The sequence below is a fragment of the Leptodactylus fuscus genome, chromosome 8 (genome assembly GCF_031893055.1).
Source record: "Leptodactylus fuscus isolate aLepFus1 chromosome 8, aLepFus1.hap2, whole genome shotgun sequence".
In the NCBI taxonomy this organism is placed as follows: domain Eukaryota; kingdom Metazoa; phylum Chordata; class Amphibia; order Anura; family Leptodactylidae; genus Leptodactylus; species Leptodactylus fuscus.
The window spans coordinates 7,709,553-7,731,764 of record NC_134272.1 but is presented as its reverse complement, the minus strand read 5'-3'; the positions used below and the strand labels follow the sequence as shown (position 1 = coordinate 7,731,764).

The following is a 22,212-nucleotide window of genomic DNA, read 5'->3' as shown; positions in this document are numbered from 1 at the left end:
CGTTTGAAAATAATAACTTAAAAAAGAATGTTCTCTACTTACGGATCGTGCACACTGGGCGGGCATTCAGGGTGTGTCTTCATCTTCTTCCACGCCTCTTCTTCATCTGACGTCTTCGGGTCCCGTCCTCCTCCGGCGCTTGCTCGCGGACACTGATAAAAAAAAATAGCCCGGGCGCATGCGCAGTAGCCGTAATAGAAGCCGCGTGCTACTGCGCATGCGCCCGGGCTATTTTTTTTTATCAGTGTCCGCGAGCAAGCGCCGGAGGAGGACGGGACCCGAAGACGTCAGAGGAAGAGGAGGCGGGGAAGAAGAAGATAGCACACCCTGAATGCCTGCCCAGCGTGCACGATCCGTAAGTAGAGAACATTCTTTTTTAAGTTATTTTAAAATGGGGGGGGGTAGTTTAATTTAACTTTTACGGTGCCTGAATAGCCTTTTTAAAGGCTATGCACGCATATGTGGGGCTCTAGCAGCATGATTTTGCTGATAGAGCCCCTTTAAAATTGCATTGACGGGCACACATCAGTGCGGTTTTCATTGGATGAGAATTAAGGTCTGGTCAGGGCCTTCAATGTTATTTTTATAGAAAGTAATTGCTCTTGCCAGCAGATTGCTGATAAACCCAGGTCTGTTATCTCTCTATGTAACCACACAGATAACACTGAGGCCATCGTGTACAAGCATCTGCATATTATTTGATCTGCTCCAGTGCTGAGACACTGCCGTAGGAAATGCCCTTTAATCCAAATTGGGAATTTGCCAATTTTAATCATGCTGGGAAAAGAAAATCTAATTTGTCGTAAAATTCTCAAACAACAAGAGCTATAAAGGAGCCAGAAGTCACAGAGTTCTCCTCAAGCAGAGCTCAGGAGGATTGAGCAAGCAGCTTAGAGTGGCCAAAGCAGGCGGATCATCGACGCCAACAACACGCTCATGCTATGGCGTCCCAGCGAGCTGCGGAGATGCCGGAACAATCACACGCACGGTGCAAGGAATGAGTGCATGAGAGCTGCCGAAACCCTGGAGCAGGCAGATTATCGACGGCAGTAATTTGCTGAATATAGGCAGATCATCGACGATCATAATCGGCCACGGGGTTTCCGTCCCCTGTCCAGTCCCCGGCCAAATGCACAAAGCGGACACAAGGCGCAAGTGTGAACGAACCCTAAAGTGTTGTGTTTTTTTTGGTAGGGGCAGATGTGAACCCGAGCATAAAAGACACAACGCAGTGTAAGTATTTCAATATATTTATGCACAATAGGAAAACAATACCAGGTTTTACAAATTCCAATTGCCCCCCCACCCAAAAAAACCCAGAAACCTGAACCCCCTTTTTTGCGCGTGAATGAACAGCAGAGTTAAATAGCAACCACCTTTATTAAATAGCCCTCCCCAAAGAGAAGCAGCCGCCCCTCCTCATAGCCGAGGCCGCAGCGCGGAAATAACTTAGAATGTACAATATGGTACAAAAACCAAATATCATTAACCCGTTCTTGTCATCCGGAGGTTGAAGACGGTTGTGATACTTTATACATACACTATACAGGTTACTCTTCTATATTATATTACAGACACATCGTCACAATCTGTAGCAGATTCCATTACATCAGCATTTCGGAAACAACGGGGGACGTCTTATTACTGTGAACCCCGAAACTGACAGGTGGAGAACGTCGTTGTGTGAACGGTGTATTATAAATCCTATAAGTGTCCGGAATCAGGGTCTATGGACACTACAGGCACCTTCACGGAGAAGACGACAGGGGTCTGGAGGCCGGGACACCCCTGACCTACATGACCAGGGACAAGGAACTATTCAGAAAGTGTAGTGAAATTCACAGATACTATTGCAAGTATAGGGATTAAGGGGGGGCATATTTGCTTCCTATGACCTCCAACCTATAAGAAGAGTAAATGGAGAGGAGTTGACCCCAAGAGATGTCCCTTGACCCTTTGCCCTACTGTCGTACAAGTCAGTGGTCTCCAAAATGTGGCGTTGCAAGATTGCAAATTGCATGCTGGGGGTTGTAGTCTTCCAAAAAGCTGGAGCACCACAAGTATATGGTAATAGCGAGTGAAGACCCATTGGGGTAAACACTTTTTAAGCAGACCCGAAGCACGGAAACCTGAATGCTGGTGTGAACCTAAGTGTTAGTAAGGAGATAGGTGGTGGATGGACGAGAAGTGTCTGATCAATCACAAGAATGGGACGCCTATGTCTCGAGTTGTTCTACCTTAAAGGTCACGGCTGCTCCATACATCATCTATAGGACTGATAGAGAAGGAATGGGGTACAGGACTATCTCAATGGGACCAACTCCAAACACAGCGATACAAACCATACAGTGTCATGTCCGGTAGGATCCCCAGAGCTCAGACGTCTTCTAGAAAGGGGATAAGCTTCTATACTGCTCCATTCTGATAAACCTAGAACAGATCCTATCCCAAACAGAACAGATTGGAAGACCCTATAGAGGTAAGTAGATCACAGAATGGGCGGCATCGGAGTATATTCTGCTGCAAACTCGACCCTACTGCGGACAGCGTACCCTGCCCTGTGCACGGGGCCTAACTTTTTTTTAAAGCGGTGTTTCGCCAAATATGGCTCTCACAGCGTACAAGTGCAACATGGACGAAGAAAACATCCATTTTTAATTGCCGTTTTGCACCAGTTTTCACAGATTCCTTCTATATGGCAGCATACGGAGGGACGCGTGAAAATGGACAAAATAATAGGACATAAGCTATACAATGACACTCCGTGACAAAATATCAATCATGGGAATAACTCCCGCCCCCCCATTCACATACATGGACATGAATGCTGCTATAGAGAGATTGGCTGTATGAGCACCGCTCTACCTCACTAACTTAAAGGGATCCTCCGCTATAGACAAGCCTTACCTATCAGATGGGTTCCAGAAAAATAAAAGGTTCCCTGAACATGACCTGCCGCGGTCTGTGGGCAAGTCTGACGGTAAGTGTTCACTAGAGGGAAAATTAAAGGGATTGTTGATATTTATGGCCACTCTGAGGACAGGCAATATCTATAGGATTGGTGGGCGAGGGAGGTCATTAAAAAAGCACTCCAACAAAAAAAAAAAAATCTCTGGATCAACATTCTGACTCTCTAAATGACTCCTCGTTCTCTCTATTCATTCCTATAAGACTCAAATCAAGGCTTTCACTGGGATGAAAGGAGAAATGGTCACATAAGAGTCAGAATATCGTCACGTGACACAACTGAGGACCTGAAGGTGATGGACAACCCTAAGACTACCATAAATACAATGTAACGTTTTTTTGTTGTCGGAGTGCTACTTTAATGGCATCTAGAGGTAAAATACTAGCAATGCAAGGGTTAAATGTCTGCTAGGCCAAGACCCGGGGCTGGGGGCGTGCTGCCATTTACCGAAGCTGTTGTGAAACTGCAACCTCCATCCAAACTTGCTCTGCCAATCTTGGAACGCCTATAGAGGTGAACGGAGCATGCTGGGAGTTGTAGTGTCGAGCATTCCTGACCTATGATCCAAATTAATCTCAATGATCATCATTTTCCACTGACCCTTCAATCTGACATAATTTGTTCACAGGCCGTTCCGACCCCACCGCTCCAACTACCTTGAGGTTCTCAGCAACAAAGACAGGAGAAACTTTCCTTGCGCGACTGTGCAACGGTTCATTTTCTGGACAGCGCCCCCTGCAGGACACATGAAGGTGATCACTAAGCCAATTGGAATGAATTGGCATCTTATAGCAGAGACTTGGAGGTTCCACAAGGGCAACCCCTCAATACTATCAGTCCCGTGACCCGAACCTTTACAGATCTGCCCATTCAGCTAACATACAAAGAACAGAAAGAAAGAAAAACAAAACAACGCAGCACAGAAAGAAGTTGCATATTTTGCACCAAGCCCACGGATGAAGTCTGACTCAATATGGCTTATTTTCTTCGGCAGAGTAATGCATTGTGTGTTCTAGCGATTTTCTTGAGGATTGTTCCAGGGCTATAGGAAAGGTATGAAAAATCCTCCCAGACTCTTATGTACAAAGCGGCCGTAACATGCCGTCACTGCAGGAGTTTGGTTACCGTCCTATCCATCCAGACTCTGGTAATCAAACGGTTTCAGACCTTGCTGCACCTAGTCACTTGCTGTACATCCTGAATGCCATCACAGATGACAATAGAAAGCTGTCACGAGCTGTGACATCATCACCATGACCGTTAAATACTGCATTATAAAACAACGCTTCTTATCTTTTTTTTTCCAACGCCCATGACAGATCCATAAACATCCGTCGACTGGTAAAGCACGTTCACACGGACTCCTAGGGGCATTATATAGAGTGCAGCTCCTGCTGCCAGGACTGGGAGTGCTATGGCGCTGCTCAGGACAGGCAAAGTCTTCAGCAAAATCTCCCATCAAGTGTCGGTAGAAGCACCTTAAGACAAGTCACGTATGGGCTGCCCATTCCCAGGGGCTCCAGCTTCAAATGGAGGTTCCCGTCTTGCAGGGTCGGTGGCAGAAAGCTCTTGGGCCAAGTCGTTGAAGCGAGATATGTAATCTATACTGTTCTCGTTCATCAGGCAGGCCAGCTGGGAGTCCACCACCTGCAAACACAATGACAAACAGATCAGCACATCCAAGTGAGACATAGGGAGTTTTAGCTCCTTACTTGTCTTTCCTTTATGCAATTTTCCTGCTTTGCTTCAACGTAAAGGGATCATTGGATTCCTTTTTTTCTGACTAACACATAGAAGAATAGCCTTGCTTAAGGCTATTCCTCCTACCTTTAGATGTCTTCTCCGCGCCGCCGTTCGGTAGAAATCCAGGTATTCTTCGGTATGCAAAAGAGTTCTCTCGCAGCACTGTGGGCGGTCCCCAGCGCTCAAACAGCACTGGGGGCATTCCCAATGCTGCAAGAGAAATCTCCAGCAACTCCTCCATCTTCTTCTGGAACGGCCTCTCCCTGTGTCTTCTTCCGTCCTGGGTTTCAATCTTCTAGACCTCAGGCAGAGCAGACTGCACATGCCCGGGCCACAAGAAATTGGCTGCTTATACAGTAAGCTGGTGTAAGCGGCCATTTTCTTGTGGCTCTGGCATGCGCAGTTGGCTCTGCCTGAGGTCTAGAAGATTGAAACCCAGGACGGAAGAAGACGCAGGGAGAGGCTGTACCAGAAGAAGATGGAGGAGTCGCTGGAGAGTTCTCTCATAGTATTGGGTGACACCCCCAGTGCTGTTTGAACGCTGGGGACTGCTCACAGTGCTGCGAGAGAACTCATTTGTATTCCGAAGAAAACCCAGATTTCTACCGAACGGCGGTGCGGAGAAGACATCTACAGGTAAGAGAAGAATAGCCTTTCTTAAGGCTATTCCTATGTGTTAGGGAGGGAAAAAAAAGGGTATCCAATGATAGGATCCCTTTAAATCTGATCTATTACAGGGCAGGCCTCCTTAGAATTTCTGGTCGGGTGACCTTCAGGTTTTCTGTGGGCCACCCCAAAGTTTTTAACCCTTGCACTGCAAAGGTTAAAAGTGATGAGAGAAACCTGCAGCAATAGTTGACATGTAGGTGCGATCACTTAAGGCAGCATGTGGTTACGAGCACGTTCACACAGCAGAAATAAAAGATGAATTTGAGGCAGAAAATCTGATAAGACATCACTTATGAAGACATATAGTCATAGAACAGGCTACTCAGTAAAACCTAGCAGATATTTCAACTTTTCATGAAAACTCAGGTAGCCTTTAAGGGGTCAACATTGCAGAGATGCGTTAAAATATGTTGATGGGCCCTAAAGTAACCTGTCCGGTATTACTAGGTCTTGGGAACATAAGATATACAAATAGAACACAGGATTCCATATACAAACCTCAACAACATCCGACAAGGAGCGAGACACAAATGAATCTCTAGAGCTCCCATCCAGCAAGCTGGGGCCAAGGAGAGATGTGCCGCTGGGGTTCCCCGTCGCTGCCGGTGCAATTTTCTTATTCTTCTCTGGAGAGATAAAGCTCGCTGTGGAGCCAAGCGGAAAATAATTAATAAAAGAAACCGAGCAAACAACTCCCCGGCCTGACAAAGTCACTTCACGGTAGCTCACCAGATCTATGGAATCGATAGCGTGAGCCATAGGATGGGGTTGCAAGAAATCATCGTAAGGATTTGATACATAAAAGTATCATGGGAAGCTACATAATTTTCTACATGACACTCCATGCAAAGAACCGAACGAGTCATCCGATAATCCTCCAAAGGGCGGCCAATGGTTTCTTTCTATTCCAATGAACATAGAGCAGGTCTTATCCTGCACCAAGTCATTAAAGGGATGCCATCATTGGATCCATTTTACGTAGGAATAGCCTTAAGAAAAGCTATTCTCCTACTTTCAGATGTCCTCTCCACGCTGCCGTTTGGAATAAATCCGGGTTTTCTTCAGTATGCAAATGAGTTCTCTCGCAGCACTGGGGGCGGTCCCCAGCGCTCAAACAGCAATGGGGGCGTCCCCAATGCTGTGAGAGAACTCTCCAGCACCGCCTCCATTTTCTTCTGGAATGCCCTCTCCCCATGTCTGCCTCTGTCCTGGGTTTCAAACTTCTAGGCCTCAGGCAGACCCAACTGCACATGCCCGGACCACAAGAAAATGGCCGCTTACACCAGCTTACTGTGTAAGCGGCCACAAGAGAATGGATGCTTATACCAGTTTACTGTGTAAGCAGCCACTTTCTTGTGGCCCGGGCATGTGCAGTCAGCTCTGCCCAAGGCTTAGAAGATTGAAACACAGGATGGAAGAAGACACAGGGAGAGGGCTTTCCAGAAGAAGATGGAGGCGGCGCTGGAGATTTCTCTCGCAACATTGGGGACGCTCCCCCAGTGCTATTTGAGGGCTGGGGACCGTCTCCAGTGCTGTGAAAGAAATAATTTGCATACTGAAGAAAACCAGGATTTCTACCGAATGGCGGCGCGGAGAAGACATCTATAGGTAGGAGAAGAATAGCCTTTCTTAAGGCTATTCCTACGTGTTAGAAACAAAAAGTAGCCAATGATCAGATCCCTTTAAAACAAAATGCACTTGAGGTCCGGTCTCCGTAAGTACATCACAGGACGCACTTGGATGTCACTCTAGTGCATTCTGTTGCAAACTCGGCCCCACATTAGATGCACATTCGGTTGTGTACATGGGGGCCTAAGAGAATATCCTGTAAGTGAAGTTGGAACTTACATAGTAAGCTACTGAGTGTGGAGTCGGAGGAGTCGTTGGGATACCACTGAGGGTCGTGACTGGGAGAGGCAATCCAACTCTGATGAGGACTTGAGGAGGGTGAAGGAAGACTCTTGGAGTTTTCATTGAGTTTGGCTGGAGACAGAGGAACAGCTTCTCCTGTGAAACAAGAAATAAAACTATAGAAGGCATTTCCAGAACGCAACTAGGTAAAGCTGCTGCAGACTCCCTAAAGGACGAAAGAGGTGCCATATTGGTAAATGTATGGACAGAATCATGATGACTGATGTGTTAGATTGTCTGCAAACTCACCATATTGCCCAGAGCTTATGGCTATCTCAATGATGGAGTCGCTGATTTGTGAGGCCGGCTCTCCATGGGACAGATCATCAGGGGGGCCGGGAAGTGATATGTCCAGAAGAGCAGACACATTTGGGGGAGAGAAACAAGTGCTGGAACTGGCAGGGGTGCAGCTAGTTGGGTCTGGGGGACCGTTCTGAAGAGGATTCTCAGCAATCGGAGGTATGGACAATATAGAAGACGGCTAGAAGAGAAAACGGGGATCGCACTTAGGTGTAGGGAAGATTACTGGCACAAATATAAAGGAAAGGAGGAGATTCGTACCTGGAATGGCTGGGCTGGATCTTGCACCGCAGGTGTGGAAAGAGCAATGAAAGGAACCTGAAAAGCAGAATGCCGTTATATTAACAATTCAATGTCATGGCCTAGCAGGTGAAACCGACGAAAGCCAGAAAAGCAATATGGAGAAACTAACCTCAGGACACACAGTCACGGCTGGGATGGGATCACTGGTTGTCTCTATTGTAGATGCTGGTACAGGGCCAGTCAAACCATCTGATGGGAGGGGGCCAATACCCACCAAACCATCAGTCTCCAGAACCGGCAATGAAGATCCTGGGATAATCCCTGCACTTTTAGCAGCCAAATCAATAGCACCTACAGGGTTATAAAGAAAAGCAAGGCTGTTAGGAAAGAGGTGCGTCAATGCTTTAAACAGTACATTAAAGTCATGGATCCCTTTAAGAGCTTGCATGCTTCTCCTCAGCACACTTATAGCGCATGCTTTAAGGAGATATAAAGGATTGCAAAATACCACAAAAAGCTTGCCCTTGGGCTGAGCCTTGAAATTGCACCAGACAAAGCCTGGACAGGAGTGATGCTATGAAGGAGAGGGGGGATGAGGTTTGGAAGAATTCAATGAAAAGCCTTTCCAAGAGTGACAACTTCATGCCCTAGTTTGGGAACCTACATCGGTAACATCTACTTGTGTAATACCCTAAATTGCAATTCAGTGGCGGCGTACCCACAGAGGGGGCAGAGGCAGCGGTCACAGCCAAGCTCTGGTGGTGAGGAGCTCCAAAGATCCCACTAAACATGGCCTATAACATCCAACTCAGATTTTGTAACAGGACTAGATGTCACTAGATGAAAGATATCCCCCCCTTACATTATGAAGGACACATACAAATAACTCACTTGCTAAAGAATTGGTGGTGGGAACAGTCGGCCCTTTTGGTACAATAGGCTGAGACACGGCTTTGCTGAGGGTGGAGTGGATGGGTCTGAATGAGCCTCGCCCTGCAAGGAGGAGAAAAAGTTGTTGTACCGGTAGCAAAATCCAAGGACATGTCCGGATACAAGAAATCACTTACAACTGTCGGTATATTATTTCACAACCATACTTTGCAGCGACCCAGGGGATGGGCAGACAAGGCCATGATGACACAACACTGGGTTATTACAAGTACATACCGTACTACAAGTATAGAATTCTCCGTGTCACTATACCGTACACACCCCATCATTCACTATGGAAACAGCGACTACTTCTAGAACGAATACTAAATTATCCCCTGCAGCTTCCCCTGACAAATCGCAACTCATCCCCAGGGTAACTTCTAAGGGGCCTGAGAGGCAAATGCAAGGAATTGTACCAGAAATAGTTGTTGTTTGTGCTCGTTTAAAGATGACCTGTCATGTCTTCCTGCACATGCGATTTTATTATATACAGCTAGAAAGCAATGAATTCAGCACACTGTCAGCTTTCCCATTCTGTGCCCTGGGGTTGGAGATATCGTTGCTGTTCGTTTGGGCACCGATTTCTGCCCACCATGACATTACTAGTACTATTATAGATCAGAAGGAAGCCCTAGCCCGTATCGTATCCTCAGGGAGGGAAGGTGTGACGTGCAGCATAGACATTACAGTACCTGCGACTGAAGAGTTGGAGAGAATGGAGAAGGAGCAGACATGGGGTAAAGAACTTCCAGACGGCCGAGGAAGAAGCGTCCTCTGTCAGGAGAAAGGTCAGAATTAGTGGTCACAGGGGAACGCAATGGAAACCAAAACTGAAAATTATAGACCACAATTCTGGAGGATCATTTAGACTGCAAACTCCTTATTGTACGAGGACCTTAAGACTAAGCTGAGGAGAAACAAAAGCTTTCTACAGCAGTGATCAGTTGAATGCTTATGCCCCCCCCCCCAAAAAAAAAAAATAGTGTCAGGAGTCAGACACCCACCAATCCGATACCGATGGCTCGTCCGAAGGATATTAAGCACTCACCTGGACAACTAAAGGCTTCCGCAGGTGACGACTTCTCTGCTTCTTAGACTTCGGTAAGAAAAAGTCAGACTGAAAGGGAAGGATTAGAGAAAGGGTCAAGAGTGCCGCGAAAGGAAACAAAGGACATCATATCTTTAGGTTGGGCAATGTGGCGATGATTGTGGGGTGGATACTATCACTATTCCACATGAATTGGGTTCACAGAGCGGCAGAGATGGAGGACGGTCACTTCTCACGGATTCTATGGACGATTCAGCCACAATGTGAGCAAGTGAAAGCGGCAGGGGGCCGAGAAGGACGGAGTGTAAGTGAACTCTTACTACTGACCACCTGCAGTTTGTCATTTGCAACTAGAAGCCCAAAACTTTTTTTTTTTTACAATGGTCATGGCGCGACAGCATCACATAGAACCACATTGACCATTATTACTTGTGAAGTGCTTATGCAAACTAGTGATTTTTGGGGTCACTGTGCCAAAGCCTTTGTGGGGTTGTTCCCCCAACATAAATGGAGGTTCCCCTCTCAGAGCGGGATGGCTGGTGTGTGTGGTGCGGTGTCCTCTACAGACTCTGGTGTAGGGGAGATCAATGGGTTAATGCCGCCCCACAAAGGACATTACACAGAAGTCCACTGACCTGTTTGGATACAGAACAAGATTTTGCTCAGTTCTTCTACAATCCGACAAGTGAGGCCGCTATCCATCTAAAGTCTATAACTGGCTTTGCGCACTATAGGAGTCATTCTTCACTACATAGGATGAGGATACGACGCTGTGGTCTATGTCGTTGCTATATGGTACAATAGATGAATATACGTACGCTAATTGCATCCAAGTGCTGGCGACCTGCTCCTTCAGACTCCTTGTTTGGTGAGGAAATCTTGCCATGACGGCTGTTGGGCGGAAGCATGGTGGGGACTGCAAACACGGCTCCATCACTGCTGGTGGTCACAGACCCCAAAGGACCCCCAAACAGAAGCGGGCGAGATAGATTCCTAAAACCTGCATCCAGAAAGACACATGAATGGAGAATAAGAGAGGTTACACATGAGGTTGTACTCGGGTGACTGTATACAGGGATATATATATATGGCAATGTTCCCATTAGCCACGGAGCCGACCCCATAACATCCAAGAAATCCAAATGTCTTCCCTACAGACTATAAGCCTCATGGAAATGTCTGATGAAATGTTCTAGATGAAATCCAGAAATCCACCACTATGTGCTCTTAAAGGGGTTTTCTGAGATATACAATATGTGATTGTGGGGTTACAACAATGGGTAGCCCCTCGAATCAGATGTTTGAAGAGGCTGCGATGCTCACAAATGCTGTGGCCTCTTTTCTGTGCAAAGACGTCACGTACATCGGTGACATGGTACAGCAACAGCTCAGTCCCATTCAAGTAAATGGGGCTGAGATGCAATACCAAAGCCCACCCATATGAAAAGTTCTGAGCTTGGTATAAAAATCCACAACCAGCAGCTGATCTGTGGGGACCCTGGGTGTTGGACACCCACTGTTCACATACCAATGATTTGTCCTAAAGATAGGATAACAGTATATCATTCAAGAAAACCCCTTTAATTTTCAGCAGGGATAGAGGTCCCAGAGCTGGAATCCCTTCCAATCACACAATGATGGCACATCCTTAAGATACAAGGGAATATCCCTTTAAGTCAGCACAGTCTGAAAGGAGCCCAGTACAGCTCTATGTGATTGCAGGTGTCCCACTTACCTGAGGTATTAGAAGGAGATGAGAACGTGGACTGGAGGTGTGCGGGCTGCGTCCTCAGGCAGTCGGGGTTGCGAGAGACTAGAGTGATGACTTTTCCAGGGGGTGTGAGGGTCTGGTCCTGAACTGGCAGCTTTAAGGGGGATGTAGCAACAGAGGCAGTTTCTGGAGTCTGTGATGGCTGACAAGGCAAGGCAATGTTGTTAGAAAAAAGTAGCACAAAATCTTTATAAGGTGAAAGGACAGAGCAGGGAAAAGAGGACAGAGCAAGGGAAGAGGGGGCAGAGCGAGGGGGGGAAGAGGGGGCCGAGCAAGGTAAAAGAGGACAGAGCAAGGGAAGAGAGGGCCGAGCGAGGGAAGAGAGTGAGGGAAAAAGAGGACAGAGCAAGGGGGGGGAAGAGGGCAGAGTGAGGGGGGAAAGAGCGAGTGAAAAGAGGGCAGAGCGAGGGAAGAGAGGGCAGAGAGAGAGGGAAAAGAGCAAGGGAAAAAGAGGACAGCGCAAGGGGGGGAAGAGGGCAGAGCGAGGGGGAAAGAGCGAGGGAAGAGAGGGCAGAGCGAGGGAAGAGAGGGCAGAGCGAGGGAAGAGAGGGCAGAGCGAGGGAAGAGAGGGCAGAGCGAGGGAAGAGAGGGCAGAGCGAGGGAAGAGAGGGCAGAGCGAGGGAAGAGAGGGCAGAGCGAGGGAAGAGAGGGCAGAGCGAGGGAAGAGAGGGCAGAGCGAGGGAAGAGAGGGCAGAGCGAGGGAAGAGAGGGCAGAGCGAGGGAAGAGAGGGCAGAGCGAGGGAAGAGGGGCCAGAGCGAGGGAAGAGGGGGCAGAGCGAGGGAAGAGGGGGCAGAGCGAGGGAAGAGGGGGCAGAGCGAGGGAAGAGAGGGCAGAGAGAGAGGGAAAAGAGCAAGGGAAAAAGAGGGCAGAGCGAGGGGGGGAAGAGGGCAGAGCGAGGGGGGAAAGAGCGAGTGAAAAGAGGGCAGAGCAAGGGAAGAGAGGGCAGAGCGAGGGAAGAGAGGGCAGAGCGAGGGAAGAGAGGGCAGAGCGAGGGAAGAGAGGGCAGAGCGAGGGAAGAGGGGGCAAAGCGAGGGAAGAGGGGGCAGAGCGAGGGAAGAGAGGGCAGAGCGAGGGAAGAGAGGGCAGAGCGAGGGAAGAGAGGGCAGAGCGAGGGAAGAGAGGGCAGAGCGAGGGAAGAGAGGGCAGAGCGAGGGAAGAGAGGGCAGAGCGAGGGAAGAGAGGGCAGAGCGAGGGAAGAGAGGGCAGAGCGAGGGAAGAGAGGGCAGAGCGAGGGAAGAGGGGGCAGAGAGAGGGAAGAGGGGGCAGAGAGAGGGAAGAGGGGGCAGAGAGAGGGAAGAGGGGGCAGAGAGAGAGGGAAAAGAGCGAGGGAAAAAGAGGACAGAGCGAGGGAAGAGAGGGCAGAGCGAGGGAAGAGAGGGCAGAGCGAGGGAAGAGAGGGCAGAGCGAGGGAAGAGAGGGCAGAGCGAGGGAAGAGAGGGCAGAGCGAGGGAAGAGAGGGCAGAGCGAGGGAAGAGAGGGCAGAGCGAGGGAAGAGAGGCCAGAGCGAGGGAAGAGAGGCCAGAGCGAGGGAAGAGGGGCCAGAGCGAGGGAAGAGGGGCCAGAGCGAGGGAAGAGGGGCCAGAGCGAGGGAAGAGGGGCCAGAGCGAGGGAAGAGGGGCCAGAGCGAGGGAAGAGGGGCCAGAGCGAGGGAAGAGGGGCCAGAGCGAGGGAAGAGGGGCCAGAGCGAGGGAAGAGGGGCCAGAGCGAGGGAAGAGGGGGCAGAGCGAGGGAAGAGAACAATATGACCATCGCTGATAACATCTAAGTTCTCAGACACACATATAGCAGTGGCCATTACCATATGGATGGGTCTTACCTGTAGACATACATACTATATACTTTATTATACACTCCTATATTACCATTTGGATCTCCTCGGCTTCTTGTAAACAAGCAGATACTTTCTCAGGGCCCATTCAGACAGCCTTGTATGGTCCACATATTATGGTTGGTGTGATGGCCACATCTCCCGGCTCGGCCGAGTCGCACTCATTGCATCGCAGCTGTAAGTCTCGGCCGTCCTCCAGACTAAAGCCCTGTCCTGGAATAATACTGAGAGTCCTGGTCGGCAGAGCGGCTGGTCAGCACATTACATCACTACGATGCAGCGAGTTTGGCTCAGCGGAGCAGCAGATGGTCTGGGACAAGTCACACCAACGTATTACCCGGACCACACATGGTTGTCTGAATTTGACCTTATTTACACCAAGTTGCTAAAAATCCAGAAAAGGACCAAAGAGCGCTCACTGGTCCCCAGATCAGCAGCACAGGGCTCTTTGTAGCACAGAGCAGGGAGAACGGATCAGAAGGAAGACGCTTTAGATGGCAGAGGATTTTCTACATGTTCCCATCTACATAGGAGTCTATATTTGGAGAATGCAAATCCCATGGTTTTTTGGCGTCCGAGACAGATCCGGACAGTCCTCGGGGTCCATCAGGCACCATTGGTGTCTACTATTTTAGTGGCTTGTCTGTGTGGGCACAGTGGCCTGGATGTGAACATAGCGTAAGCCGTATACGGAGATGCACAGGTGCCAGATTTGTTGCAGAAAAATCTGAGACTAGAAATCAGTTCCATTAATGTGATGGGATTGTAATTGAACAAGCGCACGGATTTCTGCAAGCTCTACTTATTGGAGCAAATGTGTTATTGTTGGCCTGCAGGAGCGTTACTACTCCTCATCCACATATGCATCTTCCCTCTGCTATACAGCTCCGCTCTAGTTATTTGCAGGCATATTCCCTGGGCTCAGGATGCCCAAAGCAGAAATTCACTTATACATGGCTGAGCACACAGCAATGAGCGCTCGCTCCTGAGCAGCCGCCTGCAGACTTGGCAGACCATGAAGGTATTAGATCATACAACCTTATGTTCATGGTCAGCCAACCAATGGCATATATATTATATATATCTATATATAATATATACACACACAGAGGTTTTCTTATAGACAGCAATGGGCACCAATGCCACGGCCAGTGCTGCAGCATCTACATATAGAAAAGACGTTATCCAGGCGAAATAATTGATGACCTATCCATATGATCAGCAGGGGCCCGACACCTAGCTTTTTGAAGAGGCTGCAGTGTTCAGGTGTGGTCTGCAGTCTTTTCACGACTTGGCACAGCTGATATTCTTGGTGCTGCAGCTCAGCCCATTCACTTGAATGGGACTGAGTTGCAATCAGGCCATGTGATCAGTGAATGTGCTTGTGAAGTGGAAACAGCACTCAGAGAGAACCGCTTCAAACGACCGATCCGCAAGGGTTCTGGATGTCGGACCACCCACAGAACTGTCCCAAGGATAGGTCATCGGTTAAAACGTTCCATGAACACCCTTCAAACCGGGCGCGGACGAGGCAGGGCCACACGAACGGGAGCTTTTGCTTCCACAATCCTTATGCAAAACTGCCCGGGACAGACGGCACAGCTCCTAACACAGTCCCAGGGAATGGGCAGGAAGGGCAGTGGTCAAATGAGAAGAGGTTTTGAGCAAATTTACCCCCAAAGTGTCAATGTATGGGTATTTCTTGGCAAGGTAGGAGTATTTTGGAATTATGTAATACATTTGTTACTCAACTCTCCTTAAAAAAAATCTAAAAGAGACCAGGTAAAGAAATGATGACTTACAGCTTTAGGGTTCACCTCTGTTGCGATGAGCCGTAAGAGACAGCTCAGGAGTCTCTGTTTGTGGCGTAAAGGGGACTCGGGATCGTCTGATCTGTTGGGATCTATCCACTCATACTCCAGCTGGAACTTGCCCGGCTTGCCCAGCATGAGGTAGACCTCGGCTAGTGTCAGATTTTCTGAGGTCTGCGGGTTCCAGCCTTCCTGGCGTAGCTGCTCGGTCAGCTGGTTAGAGTTTTCTTTAGGAGCTTTGGATGAGCCGCTCTGCTCCTTCACCTGAGGGTCCGGTCCTGAAGTTTGAGTAGTGCAAGGATCCTGACTGGGGGTTGTAGCCTGTGTTTCGACCTTCTCTCGGCTTGGAGGTTCTGCATCTCTGGAAGGTTTGGAGTTGGACTCCGGAGATGTTGGAGGACAGGTAGCAACGTGATCGGCCGCCTGTTTTGTTTCCGGAACAATAAGATCTTGGCAAGACTTTAAATAACGGGGCAAGGGGTCACTTATTGAGAGTTCTTCCACATCTGGAGGAGGACAGCGAGAGCCCTCACCACCTGCGGAGGAATCCATAGTCTCTGGAGGGGCTTCATCAGGAGTCTTTGGCCCATTAGACACCCCATTAGAGGATACATTCTCCACCGAGCCATTCTCAACGCTCGGAGTCTTCTCTGTCGCGGTGTTACTGGGTACCTCTACTTTGTTTCCTTGCTTGGCATCCGTATTACCTCGTGGGCACTTGAGCTGTACCCGAGCTGTGCCCTGTCCAGTCTGGATGCCAAGGATCTGAGCAGGAGGTAGCAAGTGAACATCTTTTGAGCTCTGTTTGTATTTTCCAGACTCCTGCCAGTGGACAGTGCAATGAGCCTTGGAATGGACGACCCGAGCCACACCCGGCAAAGAAGACAACTGAGCGGTTTCTGGTGGGAAGAGGTAAAGTTCTTCCTTGGCGTCTTGAGACTCCACATCTGCTAACTGATTATCATCCAGACTTTTTCTCTGAGAAGAACATAGTGAAGGAAACCAAGAAATAAGACAAAAGAAAAAGAAGCCAAAGTGACGACCTGGAAAATGCAAAAGCACCTCTAGGTGCATGAAGAACCCATCAGCAACCATTGTGTAAAGGATACAATGCGGACCTCCTGCAGAGCCCATTTCTGCTTAAGAAATTCAATAAGGCTGGAGACCTTCCTATGCAGCTCCACCATCATCCTGTAGAACAAGAGGAGGAAATATATATATATGTATACGTAAGGTCCCTTCCTGGCCCCTATGAACGACCATCCACTTTTTATGGTCATTTTGCACCCGTCGAATATAACCTGCATGACCAACAGTATAATGGTCAGGTGAATAGCCCCCATTCATCGGCAGTGATGTTAATGTTGCAGTGCGACGTCCATTAAGAAATGGTTTCACACTTACAGTTAATGAAGGTTAACAATTAATGATCAGCTAATGTCCAACACCCAGGCGATCAGCTGTTTGAAGAGGCTGCAGCATTCAGGTGGATACTTCAACCTCTTCAGTATATAATAAATACAGCCCTGTACATTTCTATAGTGGTTGTGCTTGGTGTTCAGGGACTGAGCTGTAATCAGACCATGTGACCAACAAACGTAGGAGCGTCGCTGCTGCTTCAAACATCTGATTCACAGGGGACCCAGGCTCTGAACCTCCTTGGATCTTAGGACAAGTCGTCCATTGAATAAGTCCCTGAAAATGTCTTTCACTTTCCACTGCAGTCACTTTACATTACAGAGGTGACTTCACTCCATTGGAACAGTTCAATATTAATACCTGAGCCGCGGGTTCTGCGCCAGACTCTGCACACGGGCCCAAGCCTGGTTGTTCCGGGGTTGAAGTTCCACAGGTACTTTCAGAGGCAGTCGCACTGGTTTCTGATCTTCCTCATCGCTCAGACCTAACCATGGATACAGAAGAAAATATTACTATTATTATTATTTTTTTAATCATCTTCTATATCAATCATATTTAATAATTTATCATGCAATTCAGAAAATGCATAAATGACTTTCTGAGACCATCCTGGGATGTCTGAGACTTCGTGTAAATTCCTCGAGCAATAGAGTAACCCAACTGTGCTGCAAAATTAGCAGGGTTTATGGCAGCCTGTATGACGCCAATGGCAGACACTTAAGAGAGAACGTCTTCCGCTTTCCTAATACATCATAGAAACACCCCTGTGGGTATATATTAAAGGGAACCTGTCAGGTCTTTTCAGCCCCCCCTTCCTAAGTCACCACCCTGCCATAACATAGGAAGTGCCTTTGTTTCCAAAGGTCCCCCTGTGTATATTTGCAGATGCAGCGCCGCCTATAAAACCTTTCACCTGGCAGCACTTCCAGTCCCAGTTTCTAATGGACAGCACACGGACGCAAGGCCGAGACAATTATACTGATCGTGTACCTAAGCCTATAGCTAAACGTCAACTAACTCAGAGGGGATTTGGTCTAGCAATCAAATTGATGAACACACATCCAGTTGCAATGAGGAAAGTAACAAAATACACAAATCTATGGACAATGAAGCTACATACCCGTCTTCCCTTCAGGGTCACACAGTTTCTTCAAGGCTCTGCACATAGGAGCTTTGATCCGCAAGTTCCTGCCTTTGTATCGCACAGTGGTTGCTCTATAAAAAAGACCAGAGAAATAGAAAGGTGAATTAGCTTAGGGCAGGCCTTTGCAGCGGGCTGCTGACCGAGCATGCAGCTTCACACTGATACCCTACAAGCATGTGAAGGGGTTGCCAGGAATTTATTTCTTATGGACTATCCTTAGGATATGCAATAAATATCTGATCAGAAGAGGCTGACAGTCAGCTCCTACACCAACCAGCTGCATGGAGCCACTTTGGACACGTGCACTATACACAAAAGTGCCAGAAGCAGCTCCGGACGATATAGCGGTCAGGCACCAGTACTGCAGGTCAGTTCCCATTGATTTCAATGGGACATGACCTGAGGTATAGCACCGGGGCCCTATCCAGGGCAAAGGGTCATCTGCTTCCAGCTCTCTCTTGTGTACTGTATGGTTGTCAGAAGCAGCCCTACATAGCTGATTGTTGTGGGGGCTCCCTGAATGTGGGCTGGGACAAAGATACTGCTTATTTTGTGGAACAAAACCTTTAAACCAGGGGTAGGGAACCTTTGGCTCTCCAGCTGCTGTGAAACTACAACTCCCATCATGCTCCATTCACTTCCATGAGAATTCCAAGAAGAACAGAGTAAGTATGCATGCTGGGAATTGTAGTTTTGCAACAGCTGGAGAGCCGTACGTTCCCTACCCCTGCTTTAAACCCTTACAGCAGGGGTAGGGAACCTTCGGCACTCCAGCTGCTGTGAAACTACAACTCCCAGCATGCTCCATTCACTTCCATGGGAGTTCCAAGAACAGCAGAGACAGTATGCATGCTGGGAGTTGTAGTTTTGCAATAGCTGGAGAGCCGTACGTTCCCTACCTCTGCCTTACACGATCAATGAATGTTCTCCGAGCACCACCAAGCATAGTGAGGGCATATCCTTTAATATTACAGGAGCCTTCTAGGCGACTACTTCAGAACCCACATACAACTGGGTATATACTTCACACAATACTGTATACAGGCTCCAGGTATCCTACCCAGCTTAATACCACTCTATAGCAATGTTTTGCAGCACAGACTTGCTTTCCGCTCACCCTAATTGGATCAGCTCATTCAGCTTTGCTGCATTCTTATCATCCATACCTGCAAAAACAAAAGAAAGGTTGAAAGAGAAGTGAATGCAGTCAACATAAAAGTCAGAGGCTGTGAGACCGCCTGCACTTATACCCAACCCTAAACTGCATGCACCTATGGGACTCTAAAGCTGTAAAGGGATATGCACCATAGTGTAAAGTGATATTGCTAAGCATATAGCTAGGCCCATCACCTACCCTCAGAATGATGGGACTAAAGTACTAATTTTGCAATGTGGCGCCTTCACAGTTATTCTATGGGAAGCCTCAACTACCACAAGTCAGCCCTAAAAACAGCAACAGATTCCCTCTACTGAGTACCAAGGGAGGCCGAGATTAGAGCAGGGTGCTGAAGCAATAAGCGTCCGGCTCAATCCTGCCATAGATTCCATGGCTTAGTCCATGGCTGGAGACACCTTCCTGAGCAGCCCCAGGGATCGGGGCACATTGCTCTGCTTCAGCATCCCACTATGGGGGGGGGGGGAGCCAGGGGTATTGGGTTATTTGAATGGATTTAGTGTCCCAAATGTAGGTGACAGTTCCCTTTAAGAGTGTTACAAATCAATTATTCCAGCATCCCTTTAAGCTAAAAGCTTTGCACAACGTGCCGATATGTACAAGGCTTTGCTTATGCTCTTCTTAAAGATACCCAAGATCAACTATAAATCTGTACCCAAAATTTTTGCTGAAGACTATTCCTATTACCGAACGAAAAGTAAATGGCAGAGCGACTAGTAAATACAGCACAAAACTTACAGCCTCCGATCTTCTTGCGCAGTTCTCCGTAGCAGATGAGGCCATAAAGCTCCTGCGAGGACTTCTTAAGACCACAAGAAAAGACTACAAGATAAATAAAAGGAGTAAGACTAGGGTTAAGAATAGCACAAGGTGATAAACTTCATAAAGCATTGGAAAGAGACAATGACACACATCAATAGTAAAGGGGTTATCCAGGGAATCAAAGTTTACCATGCACCCCCTGGACTGGTTAAAGAGGACCTTTCATGGTTTGGGCACAGGCAGTTCTATATACTGCTGAATTCAGCGCACTGTCGGCTTTCCCGCAGTATATAGAACTGCCTGTGCCCCGGACCATAGAAGGTCCTCTTTAAGTGTTACTACTAATCTCCATCCTGATTCCCCAGAGCCCCATTTATTACCTTTGATGACGGCGGCCATAACTCTTGTTTGTTCCTCCCCCAGCACTCTGACTACTGGTCACATGACCAGTTCCACTCTACTCAATGGACTTGTGGCAAAGTAGAGGGGAGTAGGAGTGACGGCGGAGGAGACAAAGGAACAAGAGTCACGGCTGCAGTACCAGACTCTGCCACACAATCACAGTGTCGCTGTATCACGCCCTGCAGTGAAGGGGCTGCTGCTTATATGAGGATGTTCCTAAAATGGAGCAGCTGCCTTATAATAAAGTAGGAAAAAACAATAATAAAGGACTGAGAAAATACTCACCATTGTTAAAGTCAATGTACTTGGAGATCTTGTGCCACGTTCTGTAATAGAAGTGCCGCACCTGCTCCTTATTCTTCACCATGCTGGCTGGTTTGGCTTTCTTCTTGTACTTGAGAGCAATGTTATTCTGAATGGCTTCAAAATCCTTTCCGTGCTAAAGCACAAGACAGGGAAAGGGAAGATAACATTTCTTAAAGGAGTTTTGTCATTATAGACACTTGAGCCCCATCTGCCGCTTAGGGATGAGGGTCTGATCGCCGGGGATTGAAGCACTGGGACCCCCAGCTATTACAGGCATTGGGGCCCAAATGTCCCCCATGGAGGCATGAAATGAGTTGCAAATAAAAGAAAGCGTTCCTATTACCTGTAGGTTTGGACGCACCTTCGATATGGGGTGTTTTTTTGTTTTAAACTGATTGGTGGGGGTCCAACACCCGAACCCTGCACCGATCAGATGACGCAGTTGCCTCCCGATGCCAGAAGCAGCTCTGCTCCTATTCATAGTAATGCAGCCTCCTGGCGCCCCCATTATACAATGGAGGGGACTGCAGCACTGCATCTACTACTTGAATAGGAGCAGAACTGATTAAGGACCCGACAAGAGCCGTAACTAAAAAGGAACAAAAGCAGCAACACAAAAGACTTTCTACTCCAAACACTACTTAAGCTGCACTGACCTCATAGAGAGCTTCAAAGAAAGTGTTCTTGTCTTCTGTGCTCCAAGACTCCCACTGCCTCCGCACCTTCTTCTTATTACCTTCATCCTTCTCTGCAGCAGAAGGAGCGACGTTGCGGCCGGATGCTTTCGTGGTACTGGGAGCCAATGCGGTGGAGCAGCTCGGTGAGGACGGTGTGGCATTGTCCAGCGCTGAAAGCAAAAGCAAATAGAACTGTAGTCTATGACACTGGGGAGAAGACATCTGTAATGGGGAAGAGTTTAAAGCTAGAATATATTTTGTAGAATTTGCAATTACTTGATCGTTTTAGGTCCCACTACTGGAATCCTTTGCAAATAGTCAAGAAATGCTGCGGACGGCCAGGTATGACAGCATGGAGGATGTCGTATTACATAGTGACCGATATAAAGCAAGGAGATCATAACAGTCCGAGGGGCAGTCACCTCTAATAAGACGCGCCCCAATAGGTGCTCCGGATAGTCGCCTCTGGTCCTCTGCATGACACAGACACAACATGGCGAAGTCTGACAGCAGATTTATACGCACGTAATAAAACAAGGGACCGGTCCCCCCCACCATTGCATAGTTACAACAGGGCTGCATGCTACCACAGAGAATACTGCACCAGGAGGACATCTCCCACGTGTGCTATTAACTTGTACCAGAGCAGAACAGGAGGGACTGCAGAATGAAGTCACAGGGTATTTATAGACTGAAAAATCCACCATCGTGAGCGCAGACAATCAGCCCGGCAGCCGCCTCCTCCTCACAATGTGCCACTCAGAGCCCGAGTCGTGCAAGTAACATCACTCAGGAGCCGCCATCACATCCACTCCTCCAGAATCCAGACACGACACCTGCTGAAAACCTTTAGCAATGCAGAGCTGGCGTTCGCGGCCTACGTCGCCTGTACGTTTAGCCTAGCCAGAAACCTGTTCATACAAGGAAGCAAATTGTGCCCACACGAAAATTAGGCATCCCAGGAACCGACTTCTTATATTGGTCATTTGTGCTGTGGCCATTGACTAAGGTAGCCGTGGTGCCCCCTGTAGGAGAGGCCAAATGATGGCGTTTGGGGCCTTTGGCATAGTCTGGAAATGAAGCCCAGGTGAACTGGACTGTC

At 48.2% G+C, this 22,212-nt stretch overlaps 1 protein-coding gene across 2 annotated transcripts in view; it reads right to left on the bottom strand.

Moving 5' to 3' along the window:
• Positions 1–1,313: 1,313 nt before the first annotated feature.
• CRAMP1 (cramped chromatin regulator 1) overlaps positions 1,314–22,212 on the bottom strand; it is a 28,434-nt gene continuing 7,535 nt past the window's right edge. For both annotated transcript variants that reach the window (XM_075285531.1, XM_075285530.1), the window contains exons 3-21: positions 21,090–21,280; positions 20,413–20,566; positions 19,702–19,785; positions 18,907–18,955; positions 17,766–17,860; positions 17,006–17,129; positions 16,336–16,417; positions 15,218–16,204; positions 11,551–11,728; positions 10,634–10,815; positions 9,816–9,884; positions 9,460–9,541; positions 8,726–8,827; positions 8,004–8,185; positions 7,853–7,909; positions 7,541–7,772; positions 7,229–7,387; positions 5,879–6,024; positions 1,314–4,615 (exon numbers count right to left, since the gene is read on the bottom strand). In XM_075285531.1, the coding sequence (XP_075141632.1) occupies positions 4,448–4,615; positions 5,879–6,024; positions 7,229–7,387; positions 7,541–7,772; positions 7,853–7,909; positions 8,004–8,185; positions 8,726–8,827; positions 9,460–9,541; positions 9,816–9,884; positions 10,634–10,815; positions 11,551–11,728; positions 15,218–16,204; positions 16,336–16,417; positions 17,006–17,129; positions 17,766–17,860; positions 18,907–18,955; positions 19,702–19,785; positions 20,413–20,566; positions 21,090–21,280 (3,323 nt within the window). In that variant the 3' untranslated portion in view covers positions 1,314–4,447. The remainder of the gene's footprint in view (positions 4,616–5,878; positions 6,025–7,228; positions 7,388–7,540; positions 7,773–7,852; positions 7,910–8,003; positions 8,186–8,725; positions 8,828–9,459; positions 9,542–9,815; positions 9,885–10,633; positions 10,816–11,550; positions 11,729–15,217; positions 16,205–16,335; positions 16,418–17,005; positions 17,130–17,765; positions 17,861–18,906; positions 18,956–19,701; positions 19,786–20,412; positions 20,567–21,089; positions 21,281–22,212) is intronic.